Source organism: Stegostoma tigrinum, chromosome 22 (assembly GCF_030684315.1).
Source record: "Stegostoma tigrinum isolate sSteTig4 chromosome 22, sSteTig4.hap1, whole genome shotgun sequence".
Taxonomy (NCBI): domain Eukaryota; kingdom Metazoa; phylum Chordata; class Chondrichthyes; order Orectolobiformes; family Stegostomatidae; genus Stegostoma; species Stegostoma tigrinum.
In genome coordinates, this window is record NC_081375.1 from 28,227,898 (window position 1) to 28,254,656 (window position 26,759).

At 40.4% G+C, this 26,759-nt stretch overlaps 1 protein-coding gene across 26 annotated transcripts in view; it reads right to left on the reverse strand.

The window, feature by feature from the left end:
• Positions 1-26,759, reverse strand: part of rbfox3a (RNA binding fox-1 homolog 3a) — a 509,932-nt gene that overhangs the window by 82,499 nt on the left and 400,674 nt on the right. For 24 of the 26 annotated variants that reach the window (XR_009447076.1, XR_009447075.1, XR_009447077.1 and 21 more), the window contains 2 exons: positions 14,854-14,907; positions 11,571-11,663 (listed from right to left, as the gene is read on the reverse strand). Coding sequence is in view for 23 of the 26 variants with exons in the window: in XM_059653730.1 (XP_059509713.1) it covers positions 11,571-11,663; positions 14,854-14,907 (147 nt within the window). In the remaining 3 variants the exon portion in view is untranslated. The remainder of the gene's footprint in view (positions 1-11,570; positions 11,664-14,853; positions 14,908-26,759) is intronic. The other 2 variants (XM_059653734.1, XM_059653724.1) reach the window with 1 other exon arrangement.

A 26,759-nucleotide genomic window follows, 5' to 3' on the forward strand; every position in this document is an offset into this window, starting at 1 on the left:
TCAATGAATAAACTGATCCGCTGATAGATTGTAAAGACTTTAAAGGCAAGGATAAGAAATAATTGCAAGAGAAATCCATCTTATGCTCATTAGCCAACAATGATAAAATTAAGTTCACCAATGCTCCATTTGGCCCAACAATACTGTAAGCATTCAGCATACCACTCCCTTGTATTCTATGCAAGAATGCTACACCGGAGGTAGGACTACAGGAAGGAAAAGCTACTCCTACTGTGGATCCCATCTGTTTAATTGTCCGTCATACAAAAGCTTCTTGGCATTCTGTGACCTTTGTTCATCTGCTAATTGACATAGAGGGATTATATTCTTTCCCCAGTGGTAGCAAAACTTATGACTGGAGACTGTCTGAGAGAACAGTCATTGTTTTCTTCAATCTTAACCTTGTAGCTAGGCAACTTGTTACTTCAGCAAGCTGGGGTGACATGCAGCAACATTGGTCAAGAATTCATTACTTCAAATTTGCAACCTTCACATTGTTGTTTCTGATAACCTTATAAGGAAATTCCACAACCTGCATTCAAATAAACTGATTTATTCCCATCTGTGGATTGGGGGAGTTTGTGGTTTTGCAATGGAGTTTTTAAAGCCACACTTTAGTTTTCTTCTACTGACAGAAGACCCAGGAAGTATGTTCAGGACAAGACAGAATTATATATAGTTCACGGAACTCAGCGGGGTTATTTTGCTCAACCGATTTCTGCCAATGCTTATGTTCCAGAGGAGTATCCTCCCACCTTACTTCATTTGACCCTATCAACATATCCTTCTACTCCTTTCACATTCAGGTACTTACTTAGTTTCTCCTTATATACTCTATTCTGGTTGCCTCAATGTGTTCATATTCCACATTCCACTTTCTAACTATGCTTTGGGAAATGAAGTTTCCATTGAATCTCTTAACAGATTTATTAGTTGCTGTCATGAACTTATGACTCCTAATTTTGGACTGTCCCACAACAGCAAGCATCTTGATCAACATCTCCCACATTAAACTTTTCAAAATTCAGTTTCTCCTTGTAGTTCTAACTTTTACATTCAGATTGCAAGAATTTCTACAAGCACCTAAAATGGAAAAGAGAAATAGCCAAACTGTTAGTCCTTGAGAGCGCGAGGAAGGGGAGTTACCATTAGATAATGAGGAAATGGTTGCTGAAATGAACAAACATTTTGCCCTTGTTTCACTGTACAGGATACAAAAACAATCCCAGTCAAATGTGTTACTGAGGAAATGGAAAGAAGAGAAGAACATTGTGAGATTACAATCACTGGGGAAGTGGTGCTGGGTAAACTTATAATGCTGCAGGCTGAAAGAGTCAGGGTCCTCATGGACTTCACCCTAAGGTCTTAAAAGAGGTGGCTAATGAAATAGTAGGATGCATTGTGTTAATTTTCCAAAATTCACTGAATTCTGGAATTCTTCCCTTAGATTGGAAAATAGTAAATAAACCCTCTCTCTTTAGGAAGAGAGGGAAAAAGAAAACAGGAAACTATAGGCCAGTTAGCTTTATTTTTTTTGTGGGGAAGGTGTCTGAATCCATCATTAAAAAGACTGTAGCTGGGCACTTGGAAAAGTTCAAGGTAATCAGGAAAAGTTAGCACAGTTTTATGACAGGGAAATAAAGTACAAGATTTATTTTAGAAAAAGTAACACGTAATCTGGATAAAAAAGGGCTTATAGATGTGCTGTACTTGAATTTCCAGCAGGCATATGACAAGGCATCACATCAAAGGTTGTTGTGTAAAGTAGGAGCATTTGGCAGATGGGTATAAACACTTGCATTGATGGAGGATTGGCTGGCTGACTGAAAATTGAGACAATGCACAATTGGGTCTTTATTTGATTGGCAGGATGTGATGAATGGAGTCCCACAGAGGTCTGTGGGACTGTAGGGAGATAGTAGGAACTGCCAATGCTGGAGTCTGAGATAATGCGGTGTGAAGCTGGATGAACACAGCAGGCCTGGCAGCATCAGAGGAGCAGGAAAGCTGACATTTCGGGTCAGGACCCTTCTTCAGAAATGGGGGAGGGGTAGGGGGCTCTGAATTAAAGAGGGGCGGAGGCAATGATAGAAGGTGGACAGAGGAGCAGACAGATGGAGAGAAGACTGACAAGTCAAGGAGGCAGGGATGAAGCCAAAAAAGGTGAGTGTAGGTAGGAAGATGGGTTGGCGGTTGGTCAGTGAGGTGGGAGGGGCTGGTAGATGGGAGGGAAGACAGACAGGTCAAGGAGGCGGGGACAAGATGGGCTGGTCTTGCGATGAGGTCGAGGGTGGGGAGATTTTGAAGCTTGTAAAGTCCACATTGATACCATTGGGCTGCAAAGTTCCCAAGCGGAATATGAGGTGCTACTCCACCAGCCTTTGGGTGGCATCATTGTGGCACTGGAGGAGGCCCGGGATAGATATGTCATCCAAGGAGTGGGAGGGGGAGTTGAAGTGGTTCGCGACTGGGAGGTGTTGTTGTTTGTCACAAACCGAGCGTTCCACAAAGCGATCTCCAAGCCTCTGCTTGGTTTCCCCAATGTAGAGGTGGCCACATTGGGAACAGCAGATACAATATACTACATTAGCAGATGTGCAGGTTAACATCTGTTTAATGTGGAACGTTTTCTTGGGTCCTGAGATGGAGTTGAGGGGGAGGTGTAGGGGCAGGTGTAGCACTTCTGCGGTTGCAGGGAAAAGTGCCGGGAGTGATGGAACTAATGGGGAGTGTGGAACAGACAACGGTGTTGCAGAGAGAGCGGTCCCTCCAGAAGGCAGATAAGAGTGAGGAGGGAAATATACCCTTGGTAGTGGAGTACTAGGGATACAGTTTACATCAATGACTTTGATGAGAGTTGAAAGGGCATGACAGTTACATTTGCAGATGACACAACATAGCTCAGAAAGTATCTTGTTAAGAGCGCATACTGAGTTTACAGTTCAAAGTCAATAAACTGAATGGGCAAACAGTTGGAGTATAAAGGTGGGAAAATATTTAATTGTTCACTTTTGTAGGAAGAATAAAAAATAAATTTAAATGGCGAACAACTGCAGAATTCTGAGATGCAGAGGGAGCGAAGTTTTCTGTTGCATGAGTCTGAAAAAGTTTTTATGTAGGTACAGCAAGTACTTATGAAGGTTAATGGAATACTATCCTTTATTATATGAAGAATTTAACACAAATGTGAAGACCTTATGACCCAGTCATAAAGGGCATTGGTGGGAGGTGGGGGTCAGTTCAGTTGGCTGGATGGCTGGTCTGCAATGCAGAATGATGCCAACAGTGTGGGTTCGGTTCCCACCCCAGCTAAAATTACCATGAAGGACTCTCTTTCTTACCCTCTCTGGATGCCTGAGGCATGGTCACTCAGTCATCTCTGTATAATGAGAAAACAGCCCTATGGCCCCGTAAGACAATGATAACTTTACCTTTTCACTAGGGCACTGGGGAGTAGATGTCTCTAATGCTGTGGGCAGTTTTTTTTCCACCTTATTTATGGAAAGGTGTAATCCATTGAAGGCAAGACAGAGCAGGATTACTACATTGACGTCTGGAATGATCAGGTTGGCCTATGAGAAAAAGTTGGAAACGCTGGGCTTGTTTACAATGGAGTTTAGCAGAGTGGAGGGTGACATGATTGAAGTGTAGAAAATCCTGAATAGTTTTGATAAGTTTGACGTGGAAAGGATAGTTCCTCTTGTGGGTGCATTCAGAGCTAGGGGACACTGGTTTCATATAAGGGGTCTTCACTTCAGGACAGATGAAGAGAATATTTTTCTCTCATTGGTTTGTGCAACTCTGCAACACTCTGTCCTAGGAGGCAGGAGGTAGATAAATGTTTGTCGTTAGGGAAAACAAAGAGTATTGGAGAAGATGAAAATATGGAAGTTGAAACACAAATCGAATAATCTTATTGAAATGGCACAGCAGGCTCACAGAGCCAAATGGCACTCCTCTGCTCCTAATTCATGCATTCATATCATCTTGTAAAGATGAACAACTTGTTAAAAGGTAATACAAAGGTGTCCTGGTGATCATTTGGCATTAAGCTGGGAAGAGATCATCCTTTTTCTCTGGGCACCAGTCCATTTTGTGGTAGGAGCTCACAGCTGTGCTCTCTGTCTCTCAGGTACAGTTCTGGGATGACTAGATCCTGATAACAGTTGGGAGAAGACTTTTCCTACCTTATCATTTGTGGTATCTGACCATGGGAGAGGTGCCAGATTAATTACTATGGCCAGGTTTCTGTGCTAGAGTTGATAAGATTTAATTGCATTCCACAATGACCTGACCTATGCTCAATGGTACAGAAACTCTATTATTTAGTAAAATATTAACTATGCTTCCAGGATTCATCTGGAGACGATATTACCAGAACTGGATTATACCAGTAGAATTTACTCACTTCTACAAATCATTAAGGAAACAGGAAAGCTAAAATCACTTATTTTGATAATTTTAGTCACAGAAAAAGCTTCAAAATGAAACTTCTATGAATACTTCATGCTTTCACTGTTGGAGAAAAGATGTCAACCCAAACCTTTTTCTTAAAAATCAGAAATATGGAAATTAAAAAGAATTGTTCCCTTATGCATTTCCGAAAATAAAAATTTCCAGTGCAAAGATCTAAACGCAATCAACAAATAATTTAACTTCAAAGCACTAACTGCCAGCTTTATTAAACTAACTGCTTTGCTTATAACATGCTTACCTTGAATAAGAAGCTATGAAATGATCTATATGAGTGTGTCATGAACTTCATAAACGAAAAGAGATGGAAGTAGACACAGGTAAGTGATTCAGAAACGGTATGGGTCAGTGATGATGGACTGTGAGAATTCAGGCACAGTGTTTCAGGCACTTAACAGAATCACTTCTCAGAACAGATTGAAAACCCTGCTCTGCTATTGTGAATATCAAGACCTTGTCTATTAGAAGCAAATTTTACTGTTTTCAAGATTATTGAAACATACTAAAACAGGCATTTGTAGTCATTACTGTGCAATATAACCTATGCTCAGTGGTAAACAAGCTTTAGGGTATTGGGATCACATTGAATGAAATGGAAAGAATTGCAAAATCTTTGACATTCCAGTTTTAAAGGGGAAAGGAGAGACAGCTTGAAAGCTCACCTATAATTTTGTAAAGGTAACAAATTTGACCCTCAAAATGAAAGGGGATTTGTGATGATGCTACTTTAGAAGGAGTAGATGTTGTAATTACTTTTTGTCTTCATGAATAGGTTATTTCATGCATAAACTGAACAGTGCTAGTACATTTCAACTTCATGAGCCCACCTCCACTTCTTTGAAGATGGAGTCAGTCATAGTAATAGTGGCTTCAACAACTTTGGTGATTTAATTTGCTTGTTCTCTCTGAGGTTTTACAAGTATTTGGCAGTTCCCATCTGTACGAACATTCATGCCAACAAAAACAGCAGCCTTGGGTTCTGCAGCTGTAACAATGATTTTCTTTTTCATTCATTCAGGGGATGTTGGCTTTACTAGTTGGAAAACCAATTATTGCCCTTGAAAATGTGGTGATGAGCTGCCTTTGTAAACTGCTGCAGCCAATTTGGTATACCCACAATTCTGTTACAGTGGGAGTTTCAGGTTCCAGTGACGCTGAAGGAACAGGAATACACTTTGAAGTTAGGAAGGGAACAGGGAGGGGGGTGTTGGTTTGTAATAGAACTTGCAGATGGTTGCGTTCTCGTATATTTGCTGTCCTTACCTTTCCAGATGGTGGTGGTCATTGGTTTAGAAGGTGCTATCTCAGGAGAGTTGGTAAACTTCTGCAATACTTCTTACAATTGATACATACTGCTGCTACTGAGTTTTGGTGGTAGAGGGATTGAATGTTTCTGGATGAAGTGCCGATCAAGTGAGCTGCTTTGTCCTGGACGGTGTCAGGCTTCTTCACTGTTGGAGCTGCAGCCATCCAGGCAACGGGAGTATTCCATCATTCTCCAGACTTGTGATAACAAAGTGTGAGGCTGGATGAACACAGCAGGCCAAGCAGCATCTTAGGAGCACATTGTTGGTGATGGACAGGCTTTAGGGAGACACTGCAGGATTCGTAGCTTCTGACCTTCTTTTGTAGCCACAGAATTTTGGTGACTAGTCCCATTCAGCTTCCAATAGTAACCCTAGGTTGTTGATAGTGATGTGTGAGTGTCATTTGCTACTTGTCAGCCCAAGTAAGCATATTTTCTGGGTCTTTTTGCAGTTGGATATTGACTACTTTAGTATCTAAGGAGTTTGAAATGGTGCTGAAAGTTGTGTAATCATCAGTGAATGTCTTAATTCCTTACCTTTTGAAGGAAGAAAGGCCATTGATGGAGAAGTTGAAGGTGGATGGGCCTAGAACACTACCCTGAGAAACTCTCGCCGTAATACCCTGGAGTGGAGATGTCTGACCTCCAACCATCATAGCCATTACCTTTGTGCAGGCATGGCTCAAACCTGTGAGAATTTTCTCATGGTTCCTACTCACTCCAGCTTTGCTAGAGCTTCTTGATGCCATACCCAGTCAAATGCAGCCTTGATGTCAAGGTTTGGCTCATTTGCACATATTTGAATCAGGCTGCAATGAGGTCAGGATCTGAGTGGCCCTGGCAGATCCCAAACTAGGCATCAGTAAATAGGTTAATGCTAAGCAGGTGCTACTTGGTAGTACGAGTGATGACCACTTTATCGATGACTGAGAGTAGAGTGATGCGGTGGTAACTGTCTGAGTTGGATTTCTCCTGCCGTTTGCATAGAGGACATAGCTGGGCACTTTTCCACAATGCCAATAGATGCCACTGTTTTATTCATACTGGAACAGCTTGGCTGGGGCATGACTAGTTCTGGAGCCAAACCTTCAGCATTACTGCCACAATATTTTCAGGACCTATAGTCTTGCAGTATCCAGTGCTTTTAGCTGTTTCATGATGTCATATGGAGTGAATTGAATTGGCTGAAGACTGACATCTGTATTGCTGGGATCTTTGGCAGGGCAACACAAATCATTTACTTGGCACTTCTCTTGAAGGTTGTTGCAAATGCTTCAGCATTATCAATTTCTGGCCTCCCACATTATTGAGGTTGAAGATATTTGTGGAGCATCCTCCTCTACTAAGATCCCTAATCATCCACCATCACTCACAACTGTATGCAGAAAGACTGCTGAGTTTATGTCAGAGGTAATGGGAACTGCAGATGCTGGAGAATCCAAGGTAACAAAGTTTGGAGCTGGATGAACACAGCAGGGCAAGCAGCATCTCAGGAGCACAAAAGCTGATCTGGTTTTGGAATTGCTTAGCTCAGTTTGTCACTTGCTGCTTCTGCTGTTTGACATACAAAGGAGTCTTGCATTGTAGCTTCACCAACCCTATCATCTCATTTTTAGGCATGTTTGTGTTTCTCCTAGCATGACCTTCAGCATTCTTGACTGAACTAGGGCTTATTTCTCCTTACCATGTTGTTGTGAATATCTAGTCACAATTCTTATCCACATAACTTGATTTGAAATATAAATTATTCATATGGATTCAGAATCAAACAGTTATGTTGAAGGTAAGTGATAAATTGTTTACATTTCTGTTTCGGAACATCCCAATGCATGCCCTTTTGTCATGGAAATGGGAAGTTGATGATGTTTAATTTGTCTGGGTGTTTCACACCAAAGGCGGTTACAAATTTGGTTTGTTGCAGAATGCAGATCATTGAATTGGGATAGCCAAAGAAAATCAGTATTAATCAGGCCTTCATTTACACAGAGCAAATACGAAGTTTCCTGTTCACTGCACAGACTATTCATGATAAGTTTGGAATTTAAGATGGGAAAAGGAGCTGGAAGACTTTCCCAGCTTTGAGTTGGAGGAAGAAATCTACAGAGACCCTCACAGAACTTTATGTTGGAAAGCATTTAGCAAAGTAAGCTTGGAAGGCGACTCACAATCAGGACCAGTAGCTGAGGAATTGACAGCCATGAGATATTTAAAGAAGTTGCTGTACCATATCGTCAACAACTAATGAAAGGATGTCCACAACTCCGTATGATGGAGAAAGCTGGAATACCGATGGGAATTTAGGAACATTCTGGAGAACTGTTGCATACCTTTGGGTTGGTTCCAGAAGAAGTGAATGAGCTTTTAAGATTCTTGTAATGTTTAAGTGAATTACTGGCGGGTGGGCTGCTGTATTGTAAAAAAATAGAACTGAGTATATCTCATGGCTTTGCCAAAAAGGGCAGAATCTTACAGGGGTCTGGACAACTTAGCAATCGCAGGAAATCTGGGAGTATCAAGTGAGAAGTCCAGTGAAGCCATTCTTGGCATTCTAGGAAGCGAATAGTTGCACTTCATAACAGAGTTCTGAACATTGGGATGAGATTCTTTCTCAGCCTATTAAAGGGGCTTATTGCTTATTGTCAGCCTCATTAACTGTAGATCTCACCCCACTAATATGCAGCTTCTCTTCTCCATTCACTGCAATGAAACTAGATGATGGGAATTCTCAACACGAAAGCCTGTGCTGTACCATGTGACTCCAGCATCACCCCTTTGACATCCAGACCTCCATCTTGGCACTCGGCACTAATATCTCAGGGCATGTTCCATGGGCACCAGCTCCCTACATCCCACATCCATTGATGTTGGAATTGGCTAACGTCTCTGCATGATCATGGTACATCTCCAATCCACATGGACCGTGCTGCTCACTTCAGGCCACACTGGCAACAATATTGCAATGCTGCTGCTAGGACATGGTGCATGCTGGGATAGGCACCCAGCTTGCAGACTGAAATCTCAGGGCTCTCTTAGTGCTCATTCACCTCGATATTCACAGCATTCTTTTGCCATTTTTTTGTGTTTTGCCTTCTCAGCCAGAGCTACAAGGCTCACTGTCCTTTTGTTATACCTTGCTGTTTATAGCAGAAATGAAGCCAAGATGTTTGTTCTGGTTATCGGTAGTCCTCGCTCAAGTCAAAGGAGACATATTTTGTTCAGGGTTGGATCCTGGTTCAGGAGGTCAAGTACAACCTCCATGACCAATCCAGAGGCTTAGACACAGTAATTTGGCAACTCGTGACGATCAGGCCTAGGATCCTTTCCTCACAGGGGGTGAACAGCTGAATGTCATGCACCCCACCACCCATCTTGGCTCTTTTGACCCTGTACTGAGGGCTGCTGTTCCTGGAATTAGAGAAGTGGCGAGGTGTCCTACACAAGTGAGGAGGCTGTACTCATGGCATGCAAGGTTAGTGGTGTGGAGGGTTGGAGGTCGACAGCAAATGAGGGAGGATGTTGTATATGATAGGGGGAAGAGGTGGGGCATGAGCCTGGATAGGAGGATGTTGTATACGATAGGGGGAAGAGGTGGGGCATGAGCCTGGATAGGGGGATGTTGTATACAATAGGGGGAAGAGGTGGAGCATGAGCCTGGATATGAGTTAGCTACAGTTGATGTAGCTTCATCAGATTTAAATATGGTGCCAGGGATGCCAGTCCAGTCTGGGATATCCAGGCAGTGGCTAGTTCTTCTGGCTATGATGACTGGTTGAATTGAACTAGCATCTGATGACAGGGGTAAATTAACAGCGGAGTAGCTAGTTAATGTTACAGGTTTGGGGTGATTGTATGGCAAAACTTGCCAGGCCTCACATTGAGAAACCTTCCATGAGACTTGACAAAATTGACACAGTCAAAAATGTAAGATTCAGTGTTAAGTTGGTATTGCTTAAATGACAGGATTTTTTGTTTAATAATCAAATGTGAAATATTGAGGTGCAGTTCTGTTAATTAATGTGTACTGATTTCTCTTTAAACAGTAATCACCAAAACATTTTTTGCCATTGCCCACAAAACTGACAGCAACTTTGACAGTTTCTATGTAAACAGTTAAACACAGAAATCCAGAAGTTGTTGCCAGTGACTCTGCGTGTTTCTATAAGATGTGCTCATGAAGAATTCACTGATGGTAATCCATTGAACTCCCTGCACCAACAAGAAATTGCCCTTTTACACTGTGATATTGCAGTCAAAAAAGATTTCCATTGACAATGAGACATATTTCAGTTTTAAACAATTTCTAAATCCAAACAATTTCTGAATGACCTCTCTGGCCTTGGAAATAGAGTGTTTTTTGTGGAATATTAAAATTTTTGACTCTGATTAAAAGTCCAGTGTTCCTATATAAATATGTCCCTTGAAATTTCAACTTCAAATGAGTATATCCCAATGCTTGCTTTGCTGTCATTCACTGTTTGCGAATTTTACAATTAAGGCGTTTTATTTCTTGGTTTGTTGTCTATGAATGATGAGCTACCTACCCTGCATTGCGACATGGATATTTCTGAATACCTGAAGACCCCCTTAACTTGATGCCAGATTCAAATTAATGCCAGGAAAAGTGAAATCCACACCACAGAGATCTCTATATTTCTGCAGGTAGCTTTCTCCAACGTTAAAGGCGAATGCTGTTGTTTCACAGCTGACCACAAACTTGGGCTATTGTAAACTAGAGTACAAAAGAGAAAGCATTTTGATTGTAATCTCACAACAGTCCTGTAATTAAGTATAGGTTTCTTGTTATCAATACCGATCCACTGTTGATTCATGTAGTACATTGCATTGGTCTCAGTTCAGCAATTGTACTAATCTATCATTAATGCCAAAAACACTGTTGTATACTGTTCCAGAAGTCTCCCAGTGCTGTGTGACAGCAAAGGATACAGCCTAAGCTCCAATACATTTCTATTGTTTATGTTTCTGGCCAAGCCTTGCAGATAAATTCCCCTGGGATTCAATTAATATCAGAGTTCATTAGTAAGCCTAAAGATGAACACAAGAGTGATTGGAAATGAGTAACAAAAAAAATCAACAAATTAAAGATGGCTTAGAATCAATGTAAGAATATATTCTTTGTAGTAAATGCTTTGAAAATTTCTCCAATGCTCTCCCACCTCAATGATGTTAGTAGCTGAGGTAGTTGCTCCTACATTTTTTTTAGAAAAGGTGGCACTGAGCACATTAACTGTCCCCAACACAGGAAGATTGAGTGAGATTATGTTGATTATTATGTCAGAAATGATATTAGCACCTGTGAAGAAAGCACAAAATGCCTGTGCCCTATTTTAAGTTGTAGTGTTCTTATCCATGACTTTGATACCCACTTCATGAGCATCAAAAGCAAAATCTCAGTGAAACGTTGTCCTTAGAATTTTCAGATTTCCTGTGCTTTAATCTTAAGAACAAGCACAAGCCCTTGGGGAAAAAGGTGCTCTTGTAAAATTAAAGTCATTTTACTCCGCTGTTGAAACAAATTTAATTGACAATGTGATTTATCAGCTGGAGAGATTTACACAATGTTGATCTTAAATATTACAAACATTCAAGACCAATAAGGAGAACTAAATGTAGCATTGTGATTCCGTTGCAAAATGAAGGCATCTGTTCAAGGGAATGTATTTAGGTGTGGAAGATCGGAAGGAAGGAAATGGAAAAAGCACATGGACTAATCAATAGAAAGTGATGAAGTAGACATTTAAAGCAGGGAAAAGAAAAAGAATTGGACCTGCACCTCTATTTTACGGCCTTCTACGATTGTTCCATTTAATTTCTCCCGTGCCCTGTCCGCGTCAGCACTGGTTTCAAAAGTTACGAAACCAAATCCCTGCATGCAGGTAAGAGAAAAGGAAAAGAGAGATATGCACATGATTATACAGGGAATAAGACAGTCTTCTGATATGTTTCAGTATACCAGCTGGAATATCAACGTAGCAAAGTCACTCTATGAGGCCTCAGAGCAAATAGATCCAAGAATGTGAAATGGAAAGTATACCAAGAGGAAAAGATATTGTTGCCTATATTGAAACACGTAAGTAGATTATTTACACTTGCAAATGATTTAGGAGATTTTTTAACCAAATTAGTAATATTTGCGCAAGGAAAGTGTCGTGACAGTTCTGAGGAAGTGTTAACACTGTACTGGGAAATTGGGCGGTCTAAAGGAGGACTGCAACATTGCATGCACAAAGCTATACCTAAAGATAGCAATTAATCACATCTGTATTTTAAGTGCCTGTTCTCTGTCAGTCTTGTTCTCTTTATAGGTTTATACAACTGCTGCACTGAATGTTCAAAACATTAGTCTTAGGATCAGTCTTGCAACAAGTAGGAAGCAAAATAACAGTCACCTTACTTAGGTGCAGGTTGCATACCTCCTTTATGTTCAAAATTATTCTGAGAAAGTTGTCTTTACATTGGTCTTAAAACAAACACTTCAACACATCAGCTAAAGTGGTTGCTTTCAATTACTGTGGAAGGATGTCTATAGTATGCTTAAAGGAACCTTCTGCTCATCTAGGATACATTAAAGACATGCTGTCATTGTTTACAAATTACTCTACGTCTCAGAATAGCTGCTGGTTGCGGAAGAACATTTGGCCTTTTTCAAACATATGGGAAAATGACTTCAGTGTACAAAACTACCATATTTCCAATTCTTCACCAGATTAACATTGTATACCATGATTGACAGATTGGCAAAAGATATAGCAGATATTTGCAAATGTTTGGACTGATTTTGGAATATGTGTAAAATAAACTATAGTTAATTGTGGTCAATTAGCTCTACATTGATGTCATGATAAATTTAGGGGATTTTGATTGCCGTGGTCATTTATCAGTCATTGTCTCAAGTCTAGCATACAAATGGCTAAAAAATATTCAATCTAATGGCATAGCCTTTATTTCCTCTTCATAAAATGGGCTGGCTCTGTAAGTGTACAGGTGCTTGGGCCTTCTTATACTTCCCTCAGTGTTAAAATGGAAAGTTGCTTCCTCAGGTCTTTGGCAATATTGTTTGAAAACTGTTAACAACACAGTGAGAAAATTTAGATGTACACAGAGGGACATTTGGCAAGAGTTCTGTCCTACTGGTCAAAGGATTTCATGGTAATGTTGTTGTGGAAAAAGTCAAACTATTAGCAATAACAATAGTTGTGAATATAGGAAAGTATTAGAAGTTAGTTACAGATATAAAGTAATAAATGAAGAAGTTACAGTAATGTTGTAGTTGTGGTAATGTAGAAATAGTATTTGGATGATTAATTTAATGTTGTAGGCATAACAGCCATTACAGTCATTGCTTCAGGTTCTCAGATCACAAAATTCAACTCCCTGATCCCAGAGGCAGATTTAGCCAGTGACTTGAATCAGGAAAATTGCATATAACAAAGTAAATGATAATAGCTACAGTATTTTTCTGGACTCAGTAGTAAACAGTGCCAATATGGAAATGTTTACCCTCAAACAAGTGTTTTCCTTACAATGCCTGTTACCCTCTCCAACATTGTGGTTGCAATTGGACGGTAGCTCAATAGCACTCATTTCCTTAAGATCCAGCCTTTCCATTTCTCTTGTCCCTACTACTGGTGTCACTGTGAAGTTGGTCTAATAATGGTGCAAACACTATGTCCAGTTCCTACCTGCAGGAATGTTTTTCCCTTTTAGTCCTCTAAAACTTCTCTTTTGCACATTAACCTAGAAAACCAACTGTTTCATATGCTAACCTTTTAAGCCTACCATTTCACACACTAATCTTTTAAACCTGTTGTTTAATGCATTAATCCTCTAACCCGCTGTTTCACTCATTAATCCTCAAACCCTGCTGCTTCACACATTAATCCACTAATCTTGCTATTTCACACATTATCCCTTTTGAACTTGCTGTTTCACCCCATAACTCCTTCAGGACAACGGACCACTCTTTAGTCTCTGAAAAGAATTCATATATTAGGATATTGAATTCTCTGAAATCAGTCTACACAATCTTTAATTAGGATATTGTCACATTCATTTTGTGCCTGAGGGTGAGGCACCTTTCACACGTCTTAATTTTATCAACATGACTGATAAATGTGAAATCACAAAACCACTGAAAACTGCCTTTCCAAAAAACAATAAGAGCACCCATGAATAGCCCAAATTGAAGACTGATACTCTGTCTAATCTCCAGTAGTTTTAGTTTCTTTTCCACATGGACCAGTTCACTGACATCATCTGTGCCTTGTTAAATGCAAATACCTCAGAGCAAATGTAATACTATGTTTGTTTCATGTGAGATAACACACAGTGTGGGGCTGGAGGAAACAGCAGGCCAAGCAGCACCAGAGGAGCAGGAAAGCTGAAATTTCAGGTCGGGTTGAGTCAAAATGTTAACTTTCCTGCTCCTCTGATGCATCTTGGTCTGCCATATCCCTGACTCCAAGATCAGCGGTTCTTACTAACTCTTTGTTTTACTTGAGTTCTGGTGAATTAGCCGCAGTGCTAAATCTGATAGCATAACTGAGCTGTTAATATCAGTATACAGCCATTAACCTACAGTGCCTCAGCAATTTTGTAATTTAAGTTCTAAAAATTAATTGAGTTTCTTTTCACCATCCAATTCAGTCACTCATAGAAATCAGCTTCCATATCAGCATTTATTCCTAAAATATTGAGAAGCCTGTAATAATGGAGCATAGAATCCATTCACAAATTTAAATGTGTGTGTACCTCTGTGTATTGTTGTTTGAGGCCATTGGTTAATCTGGCTCAATGTGAGCACATGATGCTTGGGGAATCTGTGATTATTCTGAGCTGAAAATTTACTGAAGCCACATATACATGTACACATAGGCATTCTGATACAGAAAACTGTTCAGTATTAAGAATGTAGTCCATACAATTAACTATGAGTTGTGTCTAATAACCCTATTTAGTGTACTCACATACAATGTAAAACATCCACAATGTCGTTGTTAAATTTACTGAAACTATGTTAAAAGATAAAGCAAACAGGTTTGGAATGTTTCGCTTACCTTAGATCCCCGCTCATTAAAAATTATTTCAACGTCTAAAATTTTTCCAAATTGCTGAAAGATAAACAAGAGAGACAATTGTTATAAATATTATACTTTGATTAACTGCGTCCAGAGTTCAGAAATAATCTGTTTCATAATGAAGCTGGAAGTCTCTTGCCTCCTTACAAAGATACAGATACTCGTGGTCCAGAACTTCGAACGGCTGGAAGGAATTTGAACATTAATGCGTTTACGATGGGAGTTTCCTCTCCCAAATTTAATTGCATCGTACAGTATTCAGTTAATTCTTCTCAATACAGGGATTATCTGTGACACGTATCTAATTTTCTCACGGAAGATGCCATGCAATTTAGCCAGTTATAAATTTATCCCAAATAAAATGACATGAATATATGTTTCAATTTTCAGGTTAAAACCATTAAAGCAAAAACCACAAACAGATGTATCCTGGGATAATGGGAACTGCAGATGCTGGAGAATCCAAGATAATAAAGTGTGAAGCTGGATGAACACAGCAGGCCAAGCAGCATCTCAGGAGCATAAAAGCTGACGTTTCGGGCCCAGAGTCTGATGAAGGGTCTAGGCCCGAAACGTCAGCTTTTGTGCTCCTGAAATGCTGCTTGGCCTGCTGTGTTCATCCAGCTTCACACTTTATTCTCAATAGATGTATCCTTTAGCATTGACAATTTCTTTTGATTTTATTGGCCCTAATATTCTAATAGACATACAGTTGTTATTCTACTGGAGATGGGAATTACATATGGGAACCCTGTGAAATCCCTGTTGTAGCAGACTCCATAGAAATTATCTGGGAAACTGAAATTGCCATTGGGCAATTCCACCAGGCCTGGAACCCTCTAAAAGTCTCTATTTAAGTTAAAGAATTTGAGGTTTCTCATGAAGTTAGGTAAATGTTTACTCAGGAAAAGTTTGATGATCAAATACTTAGCCCAACTCCTGAGTAACTTCCCAACCAATACCATACTTAAACTCTGACACAATCAGCTACACCTCCTCCAGACCACTTAGATCCCCAGATCCTGGTCTGACACCACCATTACCTGACACCCTTTCTACCACTCCAGGCCTACTTTCACCCACTCTTGTAGTACTGGATCCAGGTCTTCAGGGCATGACTCCTGGCATTGATCTTCACAGTTATCTGCTCTCGCTGCCTCTAGTGGATCACCTGGCCACATCTGGATACAGGATAACTCTCCTCCACCAAGGCCTCCAGAGCCTTGCCCAGGAAGCCTGTCATCTGTACTTTCCCATCTTGTGCCATTGTTCTGTCTTTACTAGGCCAAATTCAGATCATAAAGACCTCCTGTTACAGCCACAATGCACTTCTCCTTCAATAGATGCAGGCAATCTGAAGCAGTAGAAGCTAATTTTAACCAGTGATAGTGTTTAACCATATCTGCTCTCTGGGTCATCCATCCAGTCAAACAATGGAATGGTTAGCACCATTAGCACCACCGAAATACTGAAACAAAGTTAGTGTGCTGCCCGTATTTTGGGATGGGATTAATCGTGCCCTGTTTCGCAAGGTCAATCTAATTTCACATCTGTTTTCTGTAAATAAGGGATATGTCCAAATCCAACCTCTGTGGACCCTGGAAAATTCTGCACCCAGCCTTCCCACTGCTGTGGTTGTTCCTACCAATGGTTAAAAAGTGATTCTGTTATTCTGAAATGTCCCTACATATTACATTTCAGGAGGGAAAACCGCCAAATACATAATAATAATTTCTAGCCAAGATTTCCAGCATGGTGTCTTATCCAGGTATTCTCATTAAACAAACATTAACACAATCATATGTGAACATTTCCATGAATACTGATTGAAACCATAATCTACTTTGTCATACCCTTAGCATTTATACCTAATGACTGATTTTTTTTAAAATCTGTACAATAATTTTCAGTGCATGTATTTTATCCACATTTTATAGCTTCCAAAGCTGTTCCTGTGTTTTTTACATTTAATTTCCCATTATATCGCATTAAGTTTAAGCTAAGGTAAGAGTGTTTAATATTTCATCATGAATGAAACTACAACTGAAACATTCTCACTTAAAATTTGTGAGTGATTTTTCATTACAGAATATTTGTTTAGTTTCCTAACTTCAAACACCTTAATCAGATTCTCCACAAATGATTTTCTGCAAATGATTAATTCTGATTTGAAAACAAATTAGAGAACAGAACAGAGCCATAAGACTGTATCTGTAATTTGTAATATTCTGATAGTGGACAGAATTGTCCTGTTTTCTACTGGGGTTTTCCCACACTGTCCAAATTGTTATTTAGGGACCAATTCTGAGAAGTGAATACAATTTTATTCGGAAAATGGTTGCTTTCTAAACAGCCACAGCATCCAGTTCTACTTTAGTACTCAATTCTATTTGCTCTTTTTATCATTTCATTTGATAAGATATAAGATTGCTCCAAAACAGCAAATAAAGATTCCTGTGGCGATGCTATGAAATTGCATGGTTTAAACCAGATTTGTTCAATTATTGATTTATTAGGGATAGACTGAGGCTAAAAATTGCTATGCAAAAATTGTGTTGCGTTAATTTATCAGACATAAAACAGATGCCATTTCGTAGTGGATGATCGATGTCCAATTTACCCAAGCATTGACCCCAGTGTTAAATTTAGTGGACCAGTTTTTCAGAAACCTCAAGCCTAATGCCTGCCAAAGGACCCTTTTCACAAGTTGTTCATCAGGGGAGTGGGGGGCAGTTTAGACCTGCTCCATTCATGATACTCCAGTGGTTCCTCAGAGGGGTGTGTGACTTTGGGACTCTGCCTCAGAAGGCACTGGAAGTGGGGCCATTGAAAACTTTCAAAGGGCAGATAGACAGATTCTCCTTAGGTAAGGGAATTAAAATTAATTGGGAGAAGGTGGGACAGTGGAATTTCAAACACAAACAGATCACCGTGATCTTACTGATTGGTGCTCCAGGCTTGAGGAGCTGAACAGTCCACTTCTGCCCTAATTCAAATGTTCGTATATATTGCAATCACCTATTATAGAGATCCATTCACCGTTCTCTCTCTCTCCTGCAAACTGCTATGCCCAACATCCAACATTCACCCACCCCCACATCACACAACCTCTTGGATCCAGTAGAAAGACAGATGATTGCAACTCAGTTTCTTCTGTTCGGAGAGATGCAAGTGAAGTAATGGTCAGTGCTTAGAGTTCAACCGCAGTAGACAGAAGAGGCTCAATCCTGACACACAGGTTTCCATTGCAGTAACACCAGGCACAAAAATAGTGGCAGACTTTGCTAGTGTCATTACTGCAGAGAATCAATTGAGAAGATCCTACTCATTTACTGATGTTGCATTGGATATAATGCCAGGCTTTATAGATCCCAGTCGTGAACCAAAAAAAGGTGCATTCATTTTTTTCAAAAATCATTCAGAATGCATTTTCATTGCTCCACAAATATGTTCTAGCAGTTATTTATGTTGATAATTCCTCCTACAATTTTTTGCAAAGGCAAGTTCTAATGTAAAAGAAATGGTAACAGGAGGGTTACTAGATGAAGAGGAATAATAGTGGACAAGATGTGTCCGAATGCACCAGATTGTTAATAAGATATTTAGATTTCTCTATCTGTTTATGGGTGTTGGGGTGGTTGCTGATGTAATGAAGTGTCTGGTCTGTATGGGTCAGTCCTTCTGTGTATGCTGGTCTGGAGTTCCCCGTTGTTCTTACGACTCACCATTATGTCTAAGAAAGATAATCAGTTATTATACTCTTCTTCATTTGTGAATTTTATTCCAGTGAGGATGCTGTTTGCGTGTCAGTGGGTTTCTTCTAGTCTTGTGCGTTTGAGTTTGGGTTGTATTGTGGGGAGCGCTGTGCGTTCTAACCTTTGCATTACTGCTTCTGCAACCCCCAATACTGGGGATCCCACTGGTGTTCCACTGAATTGTTTGAACATATGGCTATTGAAGGTGAAGTGTGTTGTGAGGCACAGATGCAGCAATTTCAGAGTGATGTCCTTGTTGATGTTGTTGGTGTCTTGGCATGTCTGTCTTCCTGATTTATCTAGCAGCGTGGCAATTGTCTCTTTGGCTAGGTTGATATTTATAGATGTAAATAGTGCTGTTTTTGGATATAAATAGTGTTATTCTGATGTCCTTGATGATGTTGAAGAATTCTTGGGAGGAGTGGATGGAGGGGGTATTGTTATCTACTAAGTATTTCAGTTCCCGTTGTAGTTCTTTGGCTAATCTGTATGTTGGCGTACATGGAAGTGAGACAATGGGTCTGAGGGGGACCCCTGGCTCGTGTACCTTAGGGAGTCCAATGAAGTGGGGTGTGTTGGATCCCTCTGGCTGCATTTTTTGGTAGTCTGTCTTGTTGATATCTCTGGAGTTGTGTAATTTCTTCAGGGTTGTTGTGATCCAGAACTGTAACTGTGGTATTGGGTCTATCACCATCTGTTTGGTAGGTGTCAGAATCTGCCAATAGCATGTTAGCTTTCTCAATGTATTGGGCTCTATTAAGGATTACTGTCAAGTGTCCTTTGTCCACTGGTAAGATTACAATATTTTTGTCTTTCATGAGTCTTTCCGGGGCTTTCTTCTCTTCTGTGTTAAATGTGTTCCACTTACCTTTTTTGATAAATGTTGGGACTATTGACTGTCTGAGGGTCTGTTGTACTTCCTCTATGAGTCCATTGCCCTTCAGTATCAATTCCAAAACCCATGGGCAAAGAAGGACATGAATTCGACTGGGACAACACATCCACCACAGCATGAGCCAAACAGAGACATGACAAGAAATTCCTGGAGGCCTGGCATTCCAACTGGGACTCCATCAATAAACACATTGAACTGGACCCAATATACAAACCACTAAAAAACAGAACCAGAAGTGCTGCCAACCATCCCAGCAAACCTAGGCATATAAATAACAAGGAGGACAGAACACCAAAGCTTCACCAGAAGTGCACTGTTGATGTTACTTAGCAGGGTGACAAAATGCTGCAATCAAAAATACTAGCTTGGTGAGCAAGTCTGCAACATCAAGTTATCATCATCTTCGAGCAATGCAGAGGAAATAGACTTTTGCAAACATAAAATGCATTGATCCAATTTGAAGGGCTAGGAATTAGCAGATGAGATATCTTTTGCTGAAATGTATTTGTCTTTTTTCTTTGTAATATCACTAACTTCCCTCTCTTGCCTTTTAGCGTTGTTTTTGAACGCATCATTTTTTTCCCATACAATTACTGCATTGTGTTTTAAATCTTAATGAACCCTCGGGGACAAGCTGAGATACACATCACAATCGTGTTCCCTTTTCTGACAGGGTATAATAAAGGCTTTTATCATAAATGGCTCATTAATACAAAACTCATCTTAATTACTGTAAAATGTCCATGAATTCTATGTTCTGCTGGAGAAATAGTGGACTCAAAGTGCTTAGTTGACACATCAGAACATTGAAGAGAGTAGACAGATGCAGAGAAATTTTTAGCATCACTTTCTAAACGATTGCTAATGTCAAAACCCAACTTGCAGACCATTTCAGCAAGATTTGTAACATTAACAAAACCAGACCATGTCAAGCATCTGTGTTGACTGGAAAGGAATACTTCCTGAGTAGGAGGTTTGGCAAGGTCATTTTATTAAAGCCCAATCTTTTCAGATCCATTCCAGGCTGAGTGCTCACAGATCTATTTTATCTGACTGTAAATTGGTACTGCAGTAGTCAATGTGTTTGCTAACTTTTAAAATGTAGCCTGAACACAGAGGGTGCTATTAAGTGCATGGAAGCAGGAGCTGTGGTATGGTTGGGGGGCGGGGGGGGGGGGGTGGTGTGGCCACGGTGGTGGGGCCAGGGGTAAATTCTCATCTGTATTGTCTGAGTTTAAAGTATTCTTTGGGTCAAATCCAAAGAAAAAGATCAGGTGGACAGCATCATCACAAACCTTTAGGGAGAGCATTTTTCCTTCCATTACGCAGCTATAAAGATGTGAAACTAGCTGGACTATTATTGCTGCCCACACACATGGCAGCTGAAACATCCTGATTCCCGACCCTCATAACCACGTACTTGCCTGAGTGGGGTGGTAAAACTGAAAAACAAAACAAACTCAAGTTGAATAAGGTAAACAATACTCTCAAACATTCTTCTCCAATCCACTCAGACCAAAGACTAGCTGCATCAATGTGTTAACCACAATGACACTTAGGACTGTTGCCCCATTTTAGGCACTGGCTTAGCTCTCTCTTGAAGACAGCAAAGAGTCAGCAGCATTACAACAGATGGCAACACAATCAGATGCTCACTGCTCCAGCTGTCTGACATCAAGTCCAGGTACACTTGCAAAAATATATCCCATTTGGATCTTTATTGCGTTCATGCAAAGAGCTGAAGATTTTGCTTATCTTCCTGACAGTTATGAAATTTCTGCAGGATTATCAGTGTAGTTTTCAACTCCACTGCTTTTGTATTTATCAACTAAACTTTAAATTTGGCAGTAAAATGCCATTCCCAGATCTTTAAGGAAAATAAACATGTGACTCAAACGAGGCAGATGAAATTTGGTCGATCTTCTGAGCTTGGAGTTTAGCTCCAGTTGGCTATATGTGCACAGTTTCTACTGCAGTGAACCTATGTTGTGTATCACCTTCATTGCATAAAGGTGCCACTGGCTGCAAAGAATGTTCCATTTTCCAACACTTATCTCTGACTTTAATGAGACCCACAAACTGACACAGAGTGCCATTAATATATCGAATCAGCGCACACTGTCTTCCTAGGAACTACCTTTTTTGAACTGATTCCTGCATTTTAACAACCAAACTACATCTCTATGACCTTCTTAAAATAGCAGAGATGTGAAACAGACAGATCATAGTGGGGGACAAAAAAAGCATTTTCAAATGAACCAGCTGTCAAATAATGTTCAGCAGCAGAATCTAAATTAATTTATTGCTGTTAATTGTGTATTGTTGGCAAGCAAGGTATATGTGTGTATGCATTGCATATTCATTTTATAAATCTGTCACCATGTCTTTTTAATGATAAATTGATGTTAAACTTGTCAAACTGCAACTGCTAATGGAAGGAGTACAGCATCACCACTGATGGGAGGAAGTAATTACAGCTCTTGTTTATATTAAGAAACAGTTGCCACAGACCTATTGGAGATTGGGCTGCTCTCCCATCAGAAAGAACTGGTGGTGATTTAGCCTGAGGATCCCCACATCTCACACAAGAAGAGAGATTGAGATTTACAGTCCTTCATGATAGTTTCACCCAGTTCAGGAATTGAACCCATACTGTAGCCAGCCAACTGAGCAAATTAACCTCTTATGTTTACATAGTCGAGTGTTGAAGGAATATAGGAACAAGAGTAGGTATAATGGCTTCTCAAGCTTCTTCTCCCATCCAGTGTGACCTCAATCCATTCTCCAGGCTTTAATATCTTTGGTTAATAAAAATCTAGGAATCTAAGACATTTATCCAGCATCAGTTCAGTAGAAATTACAACAGCAGCAATGCTACAGACACATGAACCAATTTTGGTTGAAAATACCCACCATGCATTCCCATGACAGTGAAGATTTTCTGGATATTTACCATCACTTGGACACCATGGAAGTAAAACACTTTCAACAATCAGAGAACATTGTGTATTCAATCTTGCCACTACTCCAACAAATGAACTAAGGAGCAAAGTAAACAGTAGTGAGATCACATGATCAATGATGTGTCTCTTAATCATTCATAGTTGGTGATCAGAAATGCAATTAGCCACATCTGCATTTCACATTAACCACATGTCGCTATAGGAGGACACTGACATATCCAATTTCTATTATAAAGCTGGTTAGAAATTGACAATATAAATATAAAAATAAGGACAATGTATGACTTTAAGAGGGGACTGAATTATATTTTTGTATGCTCGTTCAATTTCCTCTTTCTCTATCACCACTTCACCTGAAAGTGATTTTGGAAGTATGTCAGTCGATAACATGACCATAAACATGTATCTCCTCATTTAATGTGCAGCCATAATATTTTGTCAAGCATTTCATTACCTTATGAATCTTAACTATTAGCTTTATCTAAGATGGGAACATTTTGATTGTCATATGGAGCTGCATCTTTGTAAATTTAACCATTATTCATTGCAGGCAGCAATTTAAGGGTCGCTTACATGCAGCAACAATGCAAAAATTGCAGACAGATTTCCCTGCTGTTCTTTATGGTCATGGTGAGAATCCTCCCAGGGATTGAACAGCCCCTCTCTGAGTCTCAATGAGGCTTCCACCCATCAAAAAGTGCCAGGAACATGATGTTCAGTGCGTGATAAATGCAGGGAATAGCACCAACCTCTGTAAATGGCCTTCTTAGATCTTACACAGTCCTTCAACTCCGTTAACTGTGAGGGATTGCGGAATATTCTCCTCAAATTCAGCTGCCCACAGAAATTGGTCATGATGCTTTGTCTAATTCATGATTACATACAAGTTGTGCTCCTCACCAATGGATCAACCATCGACCCAATACTAGAGCAATCTGGGGTCAAGCAGGGCTCTGTCACTGCATCAAAACTCTTCTCCATTTTCCAGTTCTCAACAGTCCACCACACCTACATGAAGCTCCCTGCCAGAGTGGAGCGAATCTACAAGACTGAGTGGGAAGCTGCTCAAACCTTTACCTCCTGGCCAGAACCAAGGCCACCCCAACCTGCATCATTGAGCTGCAGTATGTAGCTGATGCCCACATGTTCACACACTCAGAGAATGAGCTACAAATCATCATCGACACGTTCACTGAGGAGTATGAGAGAATGGGCCTAAGATTACACAGCCAAAAAATAAAGTTTCTCTACTATCTACTCCTGTTACACAACACTGCCCCAATATCGAAATCCACAGTGAGCACCTGAATAGTGTGAATCATTTCACATATCTCAAGAGGCTCTTCTCAGTACAAGCAGACATTGTCATTGCAATCTGACATTGACTCCACTGTGCCAGTGTGGCTTTCAGATGTTTGAGAAGCAGAGTGTTCAAAGTCTGATGCTTCAATCTCAAAAGTAAGCACATGGTGTACAGCAGAGCCATGGTCCCCAACCTCAGAAAGATGGACCATGGACAGCTTGTCCCTAAAATCCTGAGAGAAATATCCTCACAAATGACTTTGCAAAATACTGCAAATCCACTGACAGGACAGGCAGACCATTGTGATTGCCCTCTTCCAGACCAGTATCAACAATGGGTGAGTTACATTGTTCACAAGCCCAACACAAGATTCCATAAACAAATGCTCTACTCCAAGCTCCGAGGGAAAAGTAAACACTACAGGGACACCCTCCGTAAACAAAAGAGCATTCCTATAAAAACCTGGGAATTGCCCGGCCTAGAACACGCAAACTACAGAAGGCACATCCACAACAGCACCAATCACTTTGAGCATCACCGAGTGAAGCACGTGGAGGCCAAACACCAGCAGCAGAAACAGTGTGCAAAATCTAGAGCATCCCAGCCACTTGCCTCTTCAAATATCTCACGCCATTCCTATGATACAGTCTGTAGCTCCAGAACTCGACTATTTACCCACTGCAGACCCCAACCCTCAGGGAGTGAAAGCAAGTTTTCCTCAACCCTGAGGGGCTACCAAAGGAAACAAGTTATATAACATCTCAGTTTAGGTCTTTTGCCAAGACCTAAATAGACTGAAGACTGGACCATGTCTTTTAAATGCAGCTGAATCCATCTGTGCCAGTAGCAGAATGTACATTTAAATTCTGAAAGTAGGTTTTATGTTGGAAAAGTCCCATCTGGTTCACTAATGTCCTTTAGGGAAGGACATTGCCATTCTTACCTGGTCTGGTCTACATGTGACTCCAGTTTATGCATTATGAAGTTTGCATTTGTCATAGGATCTGAGCAATTCCCTTCTATCCCACCCTTTCTTGGTTTTAGATTGTGCCCCATGTTACCAAATCATTTATCTGTATAAATAACAGCTCACTCTGACATTTTCAACCTTTTTGAATACTTTTATTAGCTTTCCCTTAATCTTTACTCTGTTGTCAGCACAGTTCTATTCTTCAAATCTCTCACAGCCCTCTCCTTTCATTCCTGGTATTTATTTACCTTTCAGATGAAAGACTAAACTGTTTCTTCACCTGTCCTTTTGAGTGCAAGTAAAATACCTGACAGCACTAATGAAGGAGAATAGTGGAGTTCTCCTGTCCCAGTCGTTGGGGTAGAATCTCGGAGAAACAGGAGGAGAACTTTCTACCTTCCCCGTAACCTGACAAATTGTTTCCTTCAAGTATACAAGCAGATATGAATTAGGAGCAGGAGCAACTCATTCAGCCCCTCATCCTGCTTTGGCATTCAGGAAGGTCACTGCTGCTCTAATTGTCACTCCAACTCCACATACCTGCCTCCCCATGATAACTTTGCCTCCCTTGTTACTCAAGAATTTATCTAACTCTGCCATAAAATATTCAATGAGCCCACCTCCTCTGCCCTTGTGGAAAGAATGAGTCTCCCACAGTGATACAACCCTCTGGGAGTAAAGCTCCTTCTCTTCTCTGTCTCAAGTGGAAGATCCCCAATTCATAAACTGCATTCCCTGGTTACAGCATATCCCACAAGGGGAAATACCCCTTCAGCATCCATGTTATTGCATCCTCTCAGGATCCTGAATGTTTCAATAAGATCACCTCCCATCCTTCTCAGGTGTCAGTTGAGTGAACCTTCTCTGAGTTGCAATCACTTTCTTAAATAGAGAGACCAAAACTGTAGACAGTACTCCAGATGCAACTGTAGCAAAGCACCTTTCCTTTTACAAAGAGAGAAACAGTTAATGTTGGGTGAAAATGGACCCTCTCACCTGACAGCAAAGAAAATAAGACACAAACAGGAGAAACCTGTGGAGTGGGGCAGGGGGAGAGGTGGTGCGCGGGGCGAAGTCTGCAAGGAAAATGGAGGATAACAACACAGGATTAGCTCCTGAAGTTGTGGAATTCAATAATAAATCAAAAAGCTGTGTAAAATGCCTAAGCAGAAATAAGGTGTTGTTCCTCAAATTTGCATTGTGAAACATTGCAGCAGACCTATTGACAGTCAGCCTTCCACATCTTCATTTGTAACCATTTTACATCTTCATTTCTCTTTCACCCAATTAGCAACTCTTTGTCTTCTCCACTGGATCTCCACATCATCTATTCACCAAGCTCCTACCCCGTCTCTGTCAAAGGTGCAAAAGCCACCATTTTCAAACCCTTCTCAATTCTGAAGAAGAGTCATATTGGACTCAAACTGTTTCTCTCTCAACAGATGCTGCCAGACCTGCTCAGTTTCATCAACAGTGGCAAAGAGTTCCGAACTTGCACCAAATTATGCTAACATTTTTCCAACCAAGCCTACAGTCAAAGCAATCCATTAGAGAGTTTAAATGTTTACTGACAGCTACTAGCCTGTTTTATTTGATATCAACAGCAATTTACAAACTTCAGATCATGACGCACCTATTCTTTATGTTCATACTCTGTGTTAAGATCCTTTCAGCAGCCAATATGCTGTCTGATTCCTTTCTAAACTTATTTTAAATGGACTACCAGATCCGTGGTCTACACTTGCGCAGATCATGCCTCATTCCATTTCCTTGTCAGCAAAAAATGTTTCATTTGGAAATGGAGTGGGATTTTCAAATCTGGCTCCTGCCATTTTTATAGGGCAGTGAAGATGCCAGAGGAAAAAAATCCACACCAAAGTATTGGCAGAGGTCTTTAAAATTCTGAAGGAGGCTGTGGATAAATATAGAGGTGGAAACATGGGTCAGTCCAGAACAAAATAGCCACTTCCAGATCAAATGATAATGACTGACATGAGGT